Here is a 17,561-nt window from a genome sequence, read left to right as displayed (position 1 = left end):
TCTAATCCCCCAGCCGCCTTCCCTGCCTGATCCCCGCAGCCTGGCTCCCGCTGCCCCGCTCCTGCATCCATCTCCCTCCAGTCCTGTTTCCCCACATCTCTGTGTCTCCAGTGTCCGAGGCATTTCCCTTCGTCTTTTTCTCGGTCTGTCTCTGGCCGTATCCCCTCTGAGTTAGCCTGTCTCTGGACGGCGTCCGGGGTTCATCCCGCCTCTGTGTCCGGGGCTCTGGCCTGTCTCTCTTAGAATCATCTCCTGGTCTCCATCTGTCTGTCTCTCACCCACACTCATCCCGAGAGACCAAAATGACGCCCGCCAAGGGGAGAGAAAACACGGCAACAGAAAGCATGGCCTCACCTGGAGCAGCCCCTGTCCCCAGCAGCACTGGGGTGCGAACGGGGTGGGAGTTCGGGGGAACACCGGGTCTGGGGCCCCAGGGAGTAGCTGCTGCCTGAGGGACCTCCGCTGGCAGCGCTCAGGCTCCCACACCGCTGGTGAAGCCACCCTGTCACTGTCGCAGGAGAAACTTTGGGCTGACACGGAACAAAGGGAATCCAGGCTGGCAATTACCCAGCTAATTTCAGCCATGCAGAAAGCGAAATCAGATATTTCAGTTTTCTTGCAAGCCCACCTCAGGGCCTGAATTAGCCACCTAATTAATTATCTGTAACAGCCTGGGGCTGGCTGGGTGGAACGTGGATCCCTCCTGGTGCCAGGATGCTGCTCGTCCCTGCATCACGTTCCAGTGACGTAACCATTATGATTAGACTCAACCTGCAGCCTATCCTTGACCATGAAGTCTCAGGAAATGTGGCCCCAGGCCAGGCCCAGACGTCTTTCCATTTAATTTGTGTTGAGTGGAAATGCAGTCACTCTCCAGGAGACAAGCCCACCCGTGGGGTTCCTGTCCTGGGCATGGTGGCACTGGCCCCTCTATCCTGCCCCTCGTTCCTAGCACCAGAGCCCCCATGGTGCCCCACCTCTGGTGAAGAGCTCTCCATCACTCCTGCCAAGAGGTGGCTTTGTCATGCATCACCTGACACGTGACCGGCTGTGAAAGGCATCAGGTCAGGGTGTGACCCACAGAGGCCACATATGGTCCCAGGGTGGTCCCGTCACACGAGGAAGACATCTCTAATGGCAGAATCAGGCAGCGGCCGCCGGCTCCCATCACAGGGAGCTCCCAGAGCTGGTGCTGCACCAGGGGAGCCAGGGTGCACAGGGCCGGCCCCGTGGGCCAGGCTGACCAGGATGCAACTATGTCAGTGTGGACCTCGATCCACTCCCCCGCCCACCTCCTGGGCCAGGGTCTCAGCTCACTGTCCTACATCATCTTCCTCTCCTGGGCCAGGCTCTCCAGCTGTGGTGATGGCCTTGACCCTAGGAGGCACAGGATTCCTTTCAAAAGCATCAGCAGGGTTGGAGGGGGGTCCCCTCCCCCAACACACAAAGAGGCTGCACTGCCTTCACGGGGACGGGGAGGTGGGGACGCAGGTGGGTACACACAAGCTACCCGGGGCCTCTTCTCTTATCCCCGTGCTCAGCCAGCCCCGGCTCCCTGTGCACGCTGGTGGCCCCTCCCTCGTGACACTGCAAAGCCCTTGCTGGATGCCACAGGTCCAGCTCTGCTCCTTACCCCCACTCTGCCTGCTGTGGCCACTCTGCGGCCTCCTGCACCTCTGCTCGTCAGAAGCAAAGTCCCCGTGGGGGCCACCGGATCTGACCAGTGAGACTGACCCCTGATGCCCCCTGGGGTGTCCTCCCAAGGCCGACGGAGCTGCTGCTGCTCAGGACCATCTGGGGGGCTCCGCCCGGCCACAGTGCACTGGCATGCATCCTCCCCCACCCCCAAAGCTGGCCAAGGGGATTCAGGACGCACTGCTTTTGGCCCCTCCCTGTTAGTCCCCCCGCCCGACCCCCCATCCCCGGTCCAGAGGGAGCCTGCAGGTGTGAGTGCCGTGACTGTGTGGTGAAATCCGACGGTGACCATGTGCTGCGTGGGACCCCGTGTGTCTGCGTGCTGCTGGGTGTGCGGGGTGCCCCCCTCTCCCTACCTCCCAGGGCCTGTTTCATCACGAACTCCATGGTGATGGCTTTGAGTTCTCAGCGGCTCCTCGGAGGGTCACAGCTCACATGCGAATGTGGCCAGGAGTTCTGTGCTTGGGGAGAGGAAATGGTCACAGGTCACCAACGGGGCTAGGGGAGGACTTCTTCCTTGTCCCCTCCCAACTTCCCCTAGAAGCGGGTCTGGGGTGTGAGAGAGCATCATTCGTGGTCCCCCCAACACCTGGAGGCTGGACCTCAACATGGGACAGGCACCTGGGTCTGGGAAGGTCCCTGCAAAGTGGTCTCTCTGGGCCCCTGGGGTTTGTGAAGCCGGTGTCCGGCTGCTACCGCAGGGGTGGGGGCGTGCAGCTCCGAGGAGCCTGCCTTTGAGAAGCAGGGGCAGGCCCAGGGGCGTCTGGAGGTGACTGGCACTGCTGCCTCCTTGGTGGAGCCCTGGGCCACGGGGGCGGAGACCCATCTAAAGGATGGGAAAGGTCAGTGTGGGTGGGACCTGGGTGGGAGCTCCCTTTGGCTTCGGATGGAAGTCTTGGGAGACCAGGTTTCATCCAGGGGAGAGGCCAGCACCCACTGCCCCCTGCACACAGCAGAGACTGGGGTGGAAGGAAGAAATTGCAGGGACCCCAGTCTTCGGGGGAACAAATGAAATGGAGGGCAGACCACCCCTCCACCTGCATCTGCATGGGTGGGGACCTCCAGGGTCCAGGCCAGCTGCAAGTCTGGTGAGGAGGTGCTTCCTGTAAAATCAGCAGCTGCAGTGCCCACCCCCCCCACCCCTGTCTGGTGAGGTCTCTCCTGGCAAGGAAACCCAGGTCCCTGGAGATCCACTGTTTTATGGGTTTTTTTTTCCTTTTCAGATGAAGGAGACCCGCGTGTGTGCAGGCTGGGGAGAGATGGGGGGGCGGGCGTCCCCCTGCCTCTCCGCAAAGCGCTGGCGCGCAGGGGCGCCTTTGCCGCAAAGCAGATTCTCTTCCAAACTTCTCCCCTGCCTCCTGGTGGGGAGGGAGTCTCAGGGCCCAGCCCTGAGAGGCCGGGGCGCTGCTGGAGCTCCCCCAGTGCTCCCACCGCCCCACCGCACGGCTCAGGGCTCCCGCGGCCGCCGCACCCCTTGGCTTTGAGGGCGAGCGAGTTGCCCGGCTCTGCCAAGCGGCCCTCAGGCGGGAGAGCGCCAGGAGAAAGAAAGAAAAAGACAGAGGACGAGGGAGGGGAAGGGGAGACGCGAGAGGCAGGAGACTCGGAGAAGGAGCAAGAACGAGGGAGGGCGCGGGCCGGGACCCCTGGGCCGCTTCAGCACCGCGCCGGCGGACAGCGCCCGCCGGGGGCCGACTGAGCGCCCAGCCCGGGCCGGGTAGGGGGCATCTGGGGCCGAGTGCCCGCCCTGCGGGTCCTGTGAAGGAGCTGCGCGCGGGGACGCCGGTTACCTTCCTGGGGCTGGGGCCGGGGCGCGGGCGGGCGGGCGGTCAGTGGCAGAGCGCGCTCGGGCCGGCCGGGTCCATGTGGCGCCCCTGGAACTGCGGCTGAAGCTGAAGGGCACCGCGAGGAGGGCGCATCACATGTAGGCGCTCCCCGCCCCCCGCCCGCGTCCGAGCGTGACGAGGTGGGCGGGGCCGCGGCGGCTGGGCGGGCGCCCGCGGGAGGCGGGGACCGGAGGGGCGGAGCCGCGCCCCCCTTTCCCCTCCAAAACGCTGCCCCCGGGCCGGATTCGGGGGGGATCCCAAGGCGCGAGCTCCCGAGCCAGCGCGCACGACCCCGGCCCACCCCTCAGTCCAGAGCCCCAGATACTGGCCCCAGTCCCCGCCATCCGATCCCCTCTGTGTGGACCGGGCGGGGGCCGCCCCCCCCAACGGCGAGACAAGGTCCCACACTCCCATCCGCTTCCGCCCGTTTGGGGCACCTAGCGTGCGGACGGATACGTGCGCAGCGCAAGGGAGCGAAGTCCTTTCTAGTCCAGCCGCTGTCGGAGGGAGCTGGGCGTCGCGGCTCTAGTCGCCATCCCACTCTCCGCCGACGCGCGCGGGAAGGGGTTCCCCGGCGCCGCCGGTGACAGCGGTCCCGACTGGGCCGAGTGCCCCTGAGCGCTGTCCTGGCCCCCGACCCCCGCCGTTCCCGGGCCTCCCGCACCGCTGGGCGTGAGAAGGGAGCTCCCAGACGCCAGAAAACCCATCCAACCGTTGGAGGAGAGCAGCCCGCAGACCGACCAGGACCTATTTTTCTGCGTAATAGAGTCGCAGAGAAGGAGCCACGCCGTTTCATTTTAGTGGGACAGAGGCCGAGAGACCCTCGCCCCCTCGGCTGGCGGCCCCATGCCGGGCAGGAACGCGCAGAGGTCACTGCGGACCGGCCGCTCCGTTCCGTGTCCCCGCAGCCCCGCCCCCGCCGCGGTCGCCCCCTCCCCGGGGCCTCCGGGATTTCCTCTGCGCTGTTAACCGCGCTTCGGGGAGACTGGGGTCGCTGCAAGGTCGGCGGCTCGGCCTCCAGTCCCACCGCCCCTCCTGGGGTCGCAAGAGTGTTGTGGGAGGGGTCCGGGTCTCCCCTGGCCTCCTGGTTGGTGGGCGGACACCCCCGGTGGCCGCTGCATTAGCTTTCACTCTCCCCTCTCAGCTGAGGCATCAGGACTCCCTGGGCCTGGGGTGGAAGGGGCAGATCCTGGAAACCCCACCCCGGGGAGCACTCCTCCAGCCGCTCCCCCAGGACAGTCCGCCTGAACTCCAGAGGGCGTGCCTGTTTCCCCCCATCTGCTTGGAGCCTGGGCTCCCAGCGCCCACCCCTCGCTGACCGTCTGCAGGCCCAACTGTGCGCATCGGTGGCCCGGCAGGGCCCCCCAGCCGGCAGGAGTGAGGAAGGGGAGGGGGTGGAGGAGGCCAGCACAGCTTTCTGGGAGTTGGCAGGGGCACAGCCACTCTGCAGCTACTCTGGCCAGCGAGGGCCCTGCTGGCCCTGGGGGAGGCTCACGTCCCAGGACGCACGGAGCTGCAGCCTCCCTGGACGCAGGGGCTGTGGGAGCTGGCCTCAGCTCTGTCCATTCCCCCTGCCGATAGCTCTTGTCACCCGAATCTGGGCAAGGAGGTGCGAGGTGGGTGCAGTGGGGCTGCTCAGAAGGGTGGCCTGGGGACCGAACACAGTGCTCAAGGCTGCAGGGAGTGCCTCTTGCTAGCCTGTGCTGGCTGACCCCTAGGAATGTTATTTCACCTCTACTGCCACCCTTCACGTGACGGGGGTCGAAGCCCCAGGCCTTTTGCAGGTCTGGGGACAGGTGCTCTGTGGAGGGAGTGGTTGCCTGTTTCCAGGTGTCTGGGGGTCTGAGGGTCCAGCCTGAGCCCTCAGGGTCTGCTCAGCCTGGCCCTTTAGTGTCCTCAGAACCTGGGTGTGGACGCCGGAGGGAGAGGTGTGGGTCCAGGAAAGAGAAGCCCCTTCTCCCCACTGGAGCCTCTGCCCTCCACCCCTGCCACCACGTGGACCTGGGGGATGACCCACAGCTGAGTCCAGAGCAGCCCCACGACCCATGAGCCCAGCTGCCCTTACAAGCCACAGAGACACCCCGTTGACCTTGGGGCATCCAGGCTGGGTGTGACTGGGTGTGACTGGGTGTGCCCATCACCAAGACAGGAGTGTAGGGGTCCGTGCTTGGCCCACAGTTTCCATGACCCCACTGACCCTGTGACCCAGGCCTGTGCCACGTCGGAGGACAGAGGACAGGGGCCCTCCACTGGCCTCGCTGCCTGGCCCTCCATCCCTCTTTCTCTTTCTCCTCCCCTCTTTCTCCCTCCCTGTGGGGTCACCATTCAGAGGTCACCTGTGGGGTCATCACCTATCTTTCTGTCTCTGTCTCTGTGTCTCTGTCTGTGTTGTTACCCCTTTTAGACCCACCACACACATAGCTTGCCTCTTCAGTTCTCACATTTGTCTAGGCCCTGGGCTGGGGTTGGGGGACCCAGCAGGGTCTCAGACCCTCCTATGGAGAAATAGACAAGGTTGGTGACAGTCCCAGGTCAGGATGACCAGTACTCTGGGAGAGGGAGAGGCCAGGTGGCTGTGGGACCTGAGGAGGACTGGAGGGTGGGGGACCAGCTCTGGGCAGGAGATGAGGGGAACGGCCTGGAACTGCCCACCAGCCAGGCCAGCCCCCATGGCAGGGAGGCAACTCAGCTCACGGCCTCCGCCCGGCCTCAGGGCCACATCCCAGGTGGGCACTCACGGCCCCGTGAGCACCCAGAAGAGGACCTGGGTTCCGGTGACCAGTGCCCCAGCCTGCAGCGGCCAGAGAGACAGGAGCTGAGCGGGAGACGTCCATAACAGCAAGAAAGGCCAAGCCAAGGGCACCCATCGGCGTCAGCGGGCTGAAGACCCAGGAGGGTGTCAGGGTGAGGGAGCTGGGTGGCGGCAGGCTGGGCTGGGCAGCAGGTGCCAGGAGCTAGAGAGGGGGAGGGGTTGCGACCAAGGGGTCAGCTTTGGGGCGTGTGTGTTTGGCCACGGCCACGTCTCGGCTCTGGGACCTTGGCCGGCCGGCAGGACAGGGATAGAGCCCTGAGCTCAGTGCTCTGCGGGCTCTTCAAACGCAGAAGTCAGCCCCTGAAGGCTAGGAACCCCTGACCCAAAGCAGGGTTATGCCGAAGCCCAGGAGCATGTGGTGCTGGGTTTGAGAGGCCACACCACCACCTAGAGTCCCCTCTGCAGCCCCCACAGGGTCACTCCAGGTGTCAAGAAGGGGAGGCGGCCGCCTTGCTCTAGCAACTCCCCCACCCACTCACCCCCAGCGTCCTGGAAGCCCCTGCCTGGCTCCCTGCACTCCCTCCAGGGAGGCCTGGCGCCTGCTGGTCCCCTCTGTCCCGGGAGGGCCCAGGATCACTTGAAGTCCTTCTTCAATCCTGGCATGGGGTCTGGCAAGGGGGTCGCAGACCCCGCAGGAAGGGCTGGGACGGGCTCTTGGCACACATGGGCTCACCAGCAACTTCAAATACAAACTTAATAATTTAACATGATGAATAATTCAGTCCCCAGCACCAGCACCATCTGTGTTGCCATTTTCCTGCTGGATTTCATCATTATTTGCCAGGTAATATAACAGGTGAAAAGCAGAAGCAAAGCAAGCTGGAAAATCATCACTGCTGTTCCTCAGAGCTGGGCCACAACGTCTCGGCTGTGTGTGGAGGAGACCCTGTGTGCTCCCCGACTCCAAGGCCCCTTCCCTGGCCACGTGGGCTCCTGAGGGCACAGGTGCAGGTGCTGGCCCGGCCTGGGGTGGCCTGCTTGTTCCTCGGACTCCTGCCCCGTCCTGGGTCAGGGTTGTGTGTCGAGATGCACTCTTCCTCATCCCCACAGAGGCTGCTCCTCGAGTTCCAGAGACACGGGGGCCCCTCGGTCACCACCCGGCAGCCCTGAGGACCACCCCCCTTGCTGAGGAGCTGGCCCAGGATCTGGGCTCAGAGCACAGTGGTGGCTCCTGTCCCCTCAATTTGCCCCTGTTCACCCCAGGCCCCAGGCCCCTGATCCTTCCACCCCTCCCCACAGGGAGAGTGTTGGAAAGGGGGAGCAGTGACTTCCAGAGATGCTCGGGGAGGGGGGCGACCACGAGGGACTGTGGCTCCCATGCCCCCCTCTCCTTCCTGGCTGCTGCCTGGAGCCACCCCCCACCCGTGCTCCAAGGTAAAACTAGCAGAGTTCACAGGCCTGAAAGTAGGATTCTGCTTCTCACCGCTCTGCTGGGACGGTGACAGCCGTGGCGGTGCAGGGCTGCACAGAAGCACCAGGGTGGCCTGAGCAAGTGGGGGTCCTCGGGCACCAACAGGAGGCATGGGGGATGATGTGGGAGAGGCCATGCTTCTGAAGGCCTCTGCCTGGTGGGAGCCCAGGCCACCAGACGCCCTTGCCCCAGCCGCAGGGTCGGCTCACCCAAGCCTCACATCGGGGTCTCCATAGGCGAAAGGAAAGGGGTGTCCAGCGGAACAAGCATCCATACCCGGGCTCTGGGCCCCTCTCTGTCCAGCGGTCGCTCCCTCTAATGCGTCTTGTGACCCTCCTGGGGAGAGTTCCCTGAACTGCAGACCGGGTGTCCCTGCTCTGTGAATGCCCCCCACCCATCAGCTCTGCCATCACCCCCATCCTACTCCAGAGGCCTCCTCCACCCACCATGGGCTGCCCGGACCAGCCTCGGGGACCTTTCACAGGACACTCCGTCAGAGGCCTGGCTCAGGGCCCGGACAGAGGGCGGCTGGCCTATGCAGGTACAGGACCAAGGGAGGGTCTAGGGCCCCCAGGGTGTGCACAGGGCTCCTGCTCTGGCCGAGTGAGGCCTGGGCTGTGCCATCAGGCAGCTTCAGGTGGACGCAGTGTTCAGAGCTTCCTGCACCCCGTGTCCCTCGAGGTCCCGAGTTGGCTGCACTCTGTGTGGGTCAGGCCTGGACTCCCTCAGTCAGTGACCTGGATCCAGCAAGGACTGAGTTGGTGGACAACAGAGTTGGCCCTTGGGGGGAGTGGGCTTCAGGCTCAAGAAACCCTTCCCAGAAAGGCAGGCCATAGAGAGAAGCCACCACCCAGGAGCGCCACCCCCCTGGCCCCCCTCCTCCCTCCAGTGGCACCCAGAGTGAGGCCAGGCCTGTGTGGGTCCCACTGGAGGGTTTCACACCCAGGAGGCATGGGGAGATGCCTGTCTGCTCAGTTGGGGAAGGGTGTTCCTTTGGTCCCGGGTCGTGGCCCTCTCCTGGCTGTGCTTGTGTCTGGGGGCCTGGCAGCCCTAGTCAAGCATCGAGGGGTGGCGGTGAGGGGCGGGCAGCTGAATCCAGGCCCTGTTCCCCTAGGCCCGGCATAGGGTGGGGCCCCAGGCCTGCCCCAGGGGGCAGGGAGGCCGCAGCAGCCAGGCCTGTGCAGGCCAGGGGACTGTCCAGCTGAAGAGGGCAGCACCCAGTGACTTCACAGTGGCAGCCTGGAGCGTCCGAAGAACCCCATCGGGCTTTCTTTCCTCTTTCTTCAGAAAGCCTGCTGCTAGCTCATCAGCACACCTGGAGTGGTCAGCCTGCAGCCCCGGGAGGGGAGAGGAGTCCGGGGCCCGGGCCAGCTTCTCTGGATCACGTCCACCACCTCGGAGGGGCCGACGAGGTGATGCAGGATGGCGACCCCTCATCCACTGCAGAGTCCAAGCCCCTATTGTCCCTGTCACCCACCGGTCCACCGCCGGCCAGGGGGCTGTCCTGGTGCTGTGGGGGCCGCTGAGGAAGGCAGGCGAGGCGGCGCCTCTCAAAGCTTTTGCTCTCAGACGCCACTGGGTAAGCGCCATGAAGAGAATCACAGAATCAAAACAGTGGAGCCAGAGAGACTTGGAGCCTGTTAGCGCGGGTGGCCAAGCTGGGCCTCGGGCTGAGTGACCCTGTGTCCCACGCTCCAGGCAGCAGCCCTGCAGGCGGGAAGGAGGTCGTGAGCCAGGTGGGGGAGGGCTCGTTCGTACCTCCCAGGGCCAGGCTGCCCCCGACCTGGCCCCGTACCCAGGCGTTCAGAAGGGCCTGCGTCCCACGCTGCCTCTCGGGGGTGAGAAACACCCGGAAGGTGTGATTTCCACACCTGTGCTACAGGTGCGGATGCCATGGCCCAGATGGGTGAGACCTGTGTCCGCCTTACGCAGGTGGGAGCCCTAGAGGCCCCGGGGGCATCCCCCTCCCCAGGAGAAGGAAGAGGCTGGGTAAAAGATTCCATCCCTGAAGGATGAGGAAGTGCCAGGCATCACATCGGGATTACAGCATCGCATGCAGAAAAGGAAAAATGATAGAAATGGAAGGCGTCTCAGACCACAGGGAGGAGTTCCCCACCCCCCGCACCCAGAGAAGCCCAGGCAGTTGCTGAATAAAGACAACTGTCAGCTGGGGAGCCGGGCTGCACCATTCCAGGCTGGTGCTTCTCGGGCCAGATAAGCAGGGGCACCGGGGCGGACCACACATTCGGGGGGATGGGCTGCTCCCCCAGACGCCATGGAAAAGGTGAAGGGGGGGGTCTCCCTTGATCCGGGTTGTGCCATAGATGGTCGACGCCTTGTCTTGGCCAGTGGGATGGCCTGGCAGCCTTGGGGCCGGCCCTGGTGCGGGCCGGGAGGCTCTCAAGGCCCTGGGCCTGGTGCCTGGCCTGCTGTCTGCCCAGGCCTGGCTAAGGGTCTGGAACCACTTCCTCCCCTCCCCCAGGCATCAGGGAGCCAGCCCTCCTACCCCTTCTTCCTGGCCTGGGGGCCTGGGTGTGGGAGATTCTCTGACCCAGGCCTTGCCCGAACCCGAGGTGGCCAGTGGACACGATCCCAGTTCAGGGCCAGGTGCCAGGTGTCCTCCATGAGAAGCAGGACCCTCCACCAGTGGCCCTTTAGCTGCCCACTGCCCCACCCTGTGTCTGGGCTCTGCCCCCCACACCTATGTACCCTCCCCCTGATGAGACTCCTGGAGGACCCCAGCCCAAGTCCCCCCAAATCTACCTGTCCCCCCTACATGCTCACCCACAAGCAACACACCTGCTGGCCTCATCATGCCACCCAAGGGGCCCCTCCTGCCCCCATAACGTCCCCTTCCTGTCTCCCTCTCTCCTATCCTGATGTTGCTTTCTCCTCCTAACACCCCCTGCCAGGTTGCCCATGGGGGACCCCCAAGGGTGTCCCCGGACTCTGCTGGTTGGAGCAGGTCTATAAATGTCCACAGCTGTGTCCTTGCCCTCAGGCCAGCTGCTCCCCAGTCTGGCAGACCCAGGCCCGCCCCTCCCTGGTAGCCGTGTTCTAAAGGCTCCTGGGAAAGTCAAGGCTGGCCCCCGGGAGCAGGGGGAGGTTCTGACCCCAAAATTGGGCCGTGGGGTCTGAGGGGGGCTCCCTGGTCCTGAAACATCGCTCTCAGGGACGAGGGTGCGTCCTGGGAGCACGAAGGCAGGTGGCGGGAGTGGGCAGCACATCCACGGCAGCTATAGAGACACAGATGTTTCTCCAAACCATGGATGTCACCCAGTGAGTCCTGAGGCAGCTCTGCGTGGATGAGCCTTGAAAACCTCCTGCCAATTGAAAGCAGCACCCTCCCCCACCCCCGCAAACCTCTCCTTACTCTAGGGATCCCCGCACCCCCGCCCTGCCCAGTGGGTGCTGTCCTACCCTCACACCAGGCCAGGAAGGGCCCTGCCCAGCGCAAGCAGGCAGGGTGACGTCAGGCCCCAGGGTTCCCTTCATATGAGACACTGTGCCCAGGTCTCATCCACCGCCCAGCAGGTACTCTGGCTGGACAGGGGCCGTGTCTGTAACAGAGAAAACAGCAGATGCGTGTGTCTGCCTGTGTCCTCTCTGTGCCCTCCTGGCAGCTGAGGGCCCCCCACTCCCACAGCCCGTCACTCTGGCACAGAAACCACCACACTGGGGAGAGGTCTGTCACAGCACCGCAGCCCAGACGGCCACCATCACCAAGACAGGCCCGGGCTGGACCACCGGGCACAAGGCGGGGCTTGGCCAGCTCCTGGCAGGGCCCAGAGCACCTGGGGGCTGGGTGGCTGCAGAGCAAGGTGCCCGGGGGTCTGCCCAACCCCTCTGGGGGTCTGAGTCGGCTTCATACTGGACAGAGGGTCTCTCGGGCCAGGATTCCCACCCCCGCACTCCACCTTGATCCCCCCACCCTGGGCAGAGGCACATCCCCCAGGATCGTTCACAGGTCTGGTGACCCAGAGCTGGCCCGAGTCCCCTACACTCATCCCACGGTGCTGGGACGGGGTGATTCCTGAGGGTCTCTGTGGGGACCAGCAGCTGCCAGGCTGCCTGGGGCTTGGCCCTGAAGGGAGCGGGCTTGGCCCCAAACTGGGCAGGAAGGGAGGCCTGGTGGTGGAACCGCCACAGAGCAGGGGTCCCACATCAGTTCAGTGCCCCACATGGCCTGAGGGGATCTAACCCTGGGTCCCCCCAAGGCAGAGCCTGGACTAGGGCCCGGAGCAGCAATTTGTTTCTAAGGACTCAGAGTGACCTGGGCAGGCGAGAAAGCCCTTGGAGGTTCGAGGCCGAGCTGGCCGCTCCTCGGGAGTCTTCCTGGGCCTGCTCAGTGGGCGCCGGGAAATACTCACTGAGCAGATGAGTCCTTCCCACAAAGGGGCCTTTGCCGGGAATCCGGCGGGGGCGGGAGTCCAGTCCATCTCCGGTGCTGGAGCCAAGCGCACGGGCCTCCTGTGCTTCCCACACTGCCCAAGGACCCCCGGCCCACGAAGGGGTCCCTGCGGCAGGGAGACGCGGAAGCTTCCTCAGACCCGCGCTGCCCTGGGAGGAGGGGACCGCCCCCAGGAGCGGCGAGAACCACGCAGCAGGAACACAGCAAGGACCCACCATCGGAGTGCTTCCTGATCACAAGGACACGGCTTGATGGGTGAGGACTCACGGAGACACAGGACCCAATACCCCGGCCAGGACTCCAGGGAGGGGCGCACTCACTGCCTCTGGGAGCAGGAGGGGAGGGGCGGGGGGCTGAGGGAGGTGGGCGGGAGGGAGGTACTGCTGAGAACAGGGTCTTGTCCCTTGGTGACACCAGTCACCCAGGCTGTCCGGCACGTGCTGGGTGGGGTCCTCTACAGAACAGGGGGCGGCCGGACTAGGGGGTCCTGGGGTAACTGATGGGTGGGCAGCACCGGGAGGCATGTACTGTGCTGGGTCCCTAATCTGAGCCAGTCTCCAGACCCGACCTCTGCTGAGGAGCAAACCACCCCCAGGACCACACCCGCTTCGAGTGGGGATGGGGCCAGCAGCAGCCCAGCGCAGGGAATGCCCTGGGCCCCGAGGGGCTCACTGGAGGGGACACACGTGGTCCTTGGAGCAACCCTGCTCGGGGTCTGTGGCCTGTAGGGATGGAGCCACCGGGGCCATCACCTCACCAAGACAGTAAATCAGAGCCGGTAGGGACGGCAGAGGGAGTGCCACACCAGAGACTCAGGGGCGGGCGGGCCCTGCAGGACCTGCGAGGGCTTCTGGCCAGTGCCCCAGAGCCACCTGGCCCTGAGCCGTGATCCAGAGCAACTTTGATGTGCAATCTTGGGCCTATTTAGGTCGTTCATTGTTTTGTTTTGCTTTTTAATAAATTTATTTATTTATTTTTGGCTGCAATGGATCCTCGCCGCCGTGTGCAGGCTTTCTCTAGTTGCAGCAAGCGGGTGCCACTCTTCGTTGCGGTGCACGGGCTTCTCATCGCAGTGGCTTCTCTTGTTGTGGAGCATGGGCTCCAGGCGTGCAGGCTCAGTAGTTGCGGCACGCAGGCTCGGTAGTTGTGGCGCACAGGCCCAGATGCTCCGCAGCATGTGGGATCCTCCCAGACCAGGGCTCAAACCTGTGTCCCCTGCATCAGCAGGCAGATTCTTAATGACTGCGCCACCAGGGAAGTCCCACTGTTACTTAAAAGAGTGAGTATTCTTTGAAAAGAGGCCTCAGCCTGGGAAGAGCCGGGTTTAACCCTCCTGCCCACCCGCAGCAGCAGCCCCAACCCAGGTGGGTGGCTCACCTCATTGAGGGGACAGTGCAGAGGTCCAGGCGGCCCTCGGCCTCCTCTCCTGCTCTCTGCTCAGACCCCTGGCTGGGGCGGGGCTGGGGAGCAGCCCTAGGGGAAGAGGCCGTAGGGTTCTGGGGCCTCAGGACACAAAGCCAGAGCCCCTTCCTCCTCTGAACTGTCAGGAGGTGCAGGCCCACCCTCTGCCAGACCAACGAGGTCACTGGAGGTGGAAGGCGGGGCTCCAAGCTTCAAGTCAGAGCGTTCAGCTAACCGCTGCCCTACGTCCCAGGTGAGGCCTTGATGTGAGGATGGGTGCCTAGGAGCCTGGCACAGGGAGGGTCCTGACCCGGGTGACCCAACTCGCAAGCCCACCTGAGGGGCAGGTGGCGCACTCTTGAATCCCTGACTTGGCATCACATCTGACTCAATAACTCACATTTTGGCTAAAGAAGAGATCGCACACAGTTCTCAGCGGCCAGCCCACAGCGCTGGCTGGGCTGAGGGGCAGCTTTGGCAGGGCCTGACCAAGACTGCTGTCACCACGGGGATGAGGGTCGAGGCCCACCCCATCTCCAGGGCCTGGCCAGAAGTGCCAGGCAGCCAGGAGTAGGACGAGCCCTGGGGACGGTGGACAGACGCACAGGAGGCTGGGAACGTCACTTCCGACCCAAACCTCGAGTCGTGTAACTGCTGTCGTTTGTCCTGACGTGTTGTCCCCCAGAGCGTGGGGCGGCTGGGGCTTCTCTAACAGGCCGTGACTCAAGGCCATTGCTTTTGCTTTGAATTCCCGGAACGAGAGAATCCAAAGCCCCCCACATCCTCCTGCTGTGAGGAGGAAGGACCCGGGGGACGGCCAGCATCTGTGCACCTGCACCAAGACCATCTGCCTCTGCCACGTTGCAGTGGCCACAGGGCATGCCCAGCACCCGACGAGGGCCAGCCCCCAGACCAAAGCCGCAGCTCATCTGATCACTCCCCTCACCTCCCGGTCCTCCTGCCTTCCTGTCATGCCTGACCACCCAGCTTGGGCTGCTGGCCGAGGCCAGACTGGGGGCCCGCAGGGGCTCAGACCAGCAGTGGTGAGGAGCCCAACTTCGCCAGGCGGGGGTCCCTGCGATTCATCTTCACGGTCAGAGCCAAGGTCAACCAGGTGACAGCAAAAGTGCAGGGAGGTGGTGTGCAGCCCCGGAGACGAGGGTCGTCAGAAAATAGTTTAATTATGTACAGGTGGTCACCAGGCTGATTACGAGGGGAGACGTGAATGTTCAGGAATGGATTCTGGAGGACAGCTGAGCAGCGCGATATACCCAGTGGACACGCCACGGATAAAACAAATCACAGACTGTGACACGTGTGGGAGGAGTGCAAATCGTCACCTTTCCTTCAGGACCAGAAGAGAAAAAGAAAGAACTTGGAGGCTTTGGAATGCTTTCTCTTCCTGTGAAGGGAGTGGTGCTGGCTCTGGATCCGCTGAGCGTGGCGGGCGTGACATGATGCCAGCTGCAGCTGCGCCAGCCCATGCCGCCTCGGCCCACGCACAACCCTCCAGGCCAGCCAGCAGCTTCCAGCTCCACAAGCCGCACGTGCAGCCACGACCCGTGGGCTCAGAAGAGCGGCCGGGAGCCCTGGCTCTCGAACTCGGCCCAGGCGTCGTTGAGCTCCATGAAGATCATCCGGGCGTACTGCTCGTAGGGCTGCCCCCGGGCCTGCGGGCAGGCAGGACGGCGGTGGTGAGGGCCTGGCCTGCTCCCAGAACCCCGCCCCAACCCCGGCCCAGAGCTCACACCCTGTGCCCACCTTGTCCGGATGGACCACCAGCACGGCGCGGCGGTAGTGCTTCTTCACCTGCGCAGGCGTCACCAGGTCAGCCATGCCCACGGGCGTCCAGCGGCTCTCGTCGTCCCACAGCGCCGTGTGCAGTGTGGACAGCAGGGCGCGGATGTTCCTCTCCTTGCCCTCCGTCCAGTCCAGGAGCTGGAGGAGACGCCGTGCTGCTGAGGGCATGCCAGGCCCCGGCCTCTACCCACCGAGCAGCCGGCGTTCGCCCCACGGAGCAGGGATCTGACTGTGAGATGTGTGGCCCCGACGTGGACCCCCACCCCAGTTTCTGCATTGACCCCACCCAGGCATGGCCAATTCCATTCCCTAGGTCTGGCTGGACAGGACACTGACTAGACGGTGCGTGGAATCCAGGGACCCTTTCCTCCGTGGAACATTCACAGATGACCCGCCGTCACAGCCTTGCCCTGTCCGTCCTGGGGTCCAGGCACACAGACGTCCTTGTCACCCCAGGGGTCTCTGCGGCCCATGCCCCCCGACTGGGGTCACACCTGGCTGGTGTCCAGAAGAGCAAGGAGCTTAATGAGCATGAAGCCACACGTCCCAGCCACAAGGGGACAGTTGATCTTTCACCCCAAAACTTTCAGGAGAGCAAATAAGCGTAGATGGAAGCCACTGTCTCTGCAAGCATGTCGGACAGAGGTCCTCGTGTGTGAGAGTCGGGGCCGCGTCGGCTGTGTCCCTCTCCACACGCTCCTGCCCAGGGTGCCCCCCAGCCCTGCCCCGGCCCGAGTGCCCTGCACCTTCAGCTTGAGGGGGTCTGAGTCCCGCGCCTGGTCCTGCCTCCTCATCTCGGCGATCGTCCTCGGCCCCTTCCTGTCGGCCCGGGAGGAGAAGCCCTGGTTGGACAACAGGTCTTCGAAATCGTTCTCCGACACCCTTGGCTTTGGACCTGGAGGAGAGCAAAGGCTTCAGGGGCCACGCTAAGTGCCCACCCAACAGCCTGCCTGCTGCCTCTGTGCTGCATGGCCAGCTCGAGCACCCTCGGGGATGGCAGGATGGCCGAGAAGATGGGAAACGTCCAAAAGAGCTGCCCCGAGGCATGAGCGCACGAGTGTGGGCGGGGTCACGGCAGGCATCGGGACCACCCCCCTCCCCCGACAAGCGAGGCAGCCAGGCCTGGGCTGACCACCCAGCTGCCCGGCCAGCAGAGGCCGAGAAGGTTCCCGGACAGTGTGGCCTGGCCCACTGGGGGCAAGAGGGTCACCCACAGACATGCATCTGAAATCATTAACTTCCATCCAAAGCGGCTCCCGCTGGGTGGAAACAGACTCTGGGTCTCTTTAAACACCCTTTCCCGGGACTGGGCTCTGAGCTGGACAAGGCAAAACGGGATTCACTGTAACCACTTCACAGCAAGCTCGAAAAACCACACACGCGGCGAGAGAGGAAGGACTCACCAAAGCCAGGGGCACGGACCCCCCTCTCCTCCCGGCTGCCGATCACACTGAAGCTGGAGCTGTAGTTTGGCCGTGGCTGCACACTGGCTATGGGGGTTGGCTTGGCCTGGGGGGGCCACGGGGTGCCCTGGGCTGGGGGCCGACTCATCTGCCAGGAGCCGCTGGCCTTGGGAGGGGGGACTGTTTTGGGACCGAAGCCCCCAGGAGTAGGTGCAGCGGGCGAGCCTGGGGAGACAGTTCACGTGGGGGTGTCACCGACGGCCTGAGGGCGGGGCGCTGCCCCGTGGGTGCTCAGCCCTCGCAGGCAGAGGACACACCCTCGCGAAATGAACGTGTCAGGTCAGCCGCCAGGATGGGTGGCCTCTAGGTAGCCCCACAGCTGGCCCGTCTGCAGGGGCTGGGCTGGGTGGGCTCCCCTCCCCACTCGCTCAAATGCAGGGCTGAGTGCAGGAAGCTCAAAACCAGCACCCAGAGCCCACAGGGCCCCCGACCAGCACCATGCAGGCTGCTGCTCCGTGAACGCAGGCATGTGCCGTGTCACGTGTGTGTGGTTCTGTGCCACTTCACATGCGTACATATTCACAGAAGCACTGGGTCAAGATGCCCCCATTCTCTGTCCTGTGACCTTCACCTCAAGAACATTCTAGACGTAGAATCACAGGGCAGGCGGCCCTTGCGATGGGCTCTTCTCACCCAGGACCCACCCACCTACCCGCTTGTCGCCAGCATCCTAGCAGGTGGACGCGCCACAGAAGGACTCCGGTGGGTTCCAGTCTGTGGTGATTACCAACAGGGTCGCCCTGAG

At 64.2% G+C, this 17,561-nt stretch overlaps 2 protein-coding genes across 4 annotated transcripts in view; both read right to left on the bottom strand.

Moving 5' to 3' along the window:
* CPLX1 (complexin 1) overlaps positions 1–3,620 on the bottom strand; it is a 38,869-nt gene extending 35,249 nt beyond the window's left edge. Inside the window, exons 1-2 of the mRNA XM_081243386.1 lie at positions 3,483–3,620; positions 2,052–2,156 (exon numbers count right to left, since the gene is read on the bottom strand). Coding sequence (XP_081099512.1) covers positions 2,052–2,082 — 31 coding nt within the window. The 5' untranslated portion in view covers positions 2,083–2,156; positions 3,483–3,620. The remainder of the gene's footprint in view (positions 1–2,051; positions 2,157–3,482) is intronic.
* Positions 3,621–14,874: 11,254 nt separating this feature from the next.
* The window catches only part of GAK (cyclin G associated kinase), a 54,038-nt gene continuing 51,351 nt past the window's right edge, over positions 14,875–17,561 (bottom strand). For all 3 annotated transcript variants that reach the window (XM_081241005.1, XM_081241006.1, XM_081241007.1), the window contains 4 exons: positions 16,757–16,981; positions 16,100–16,248; positions 15,315–15,491; positions 14,875–15,223 (listed from right to left, as the gene is read on the bottom strand). In XM_081241005.1, the coding sequence (XP_081097131.1) occupies positions 15,122–15,223; positions 15,315–15,491; positions 16,100–16,248; positions 16,757–16,981 (653 nt within the window). In that variant the 3' untranslated portion in view covers positions 14,875–15,121. The remainder of the gene's footprint in view (positions 15,224–15,314; positions 15,492–16,099; positions 16,249–16,756; positions 16,982–17,561) is intronic.

This window comes from Mesoplodon bidens (genome assembly GCF_964165515.1).
Source record: "Mesoplodon bidens genome assembly, chromosome: 1".
NCBI classification, from domain to species: Eukaryota; Metazoa; Chordata; class Mammalia; order Artiodactyla; family Ziphiidae; genus Mesoplodon; species Mesoplodon bidens.
Note: the sequence above shows the minus strand (reverse complement) of the source record. Positions and strands in the feature narration are given on the sequence as shown.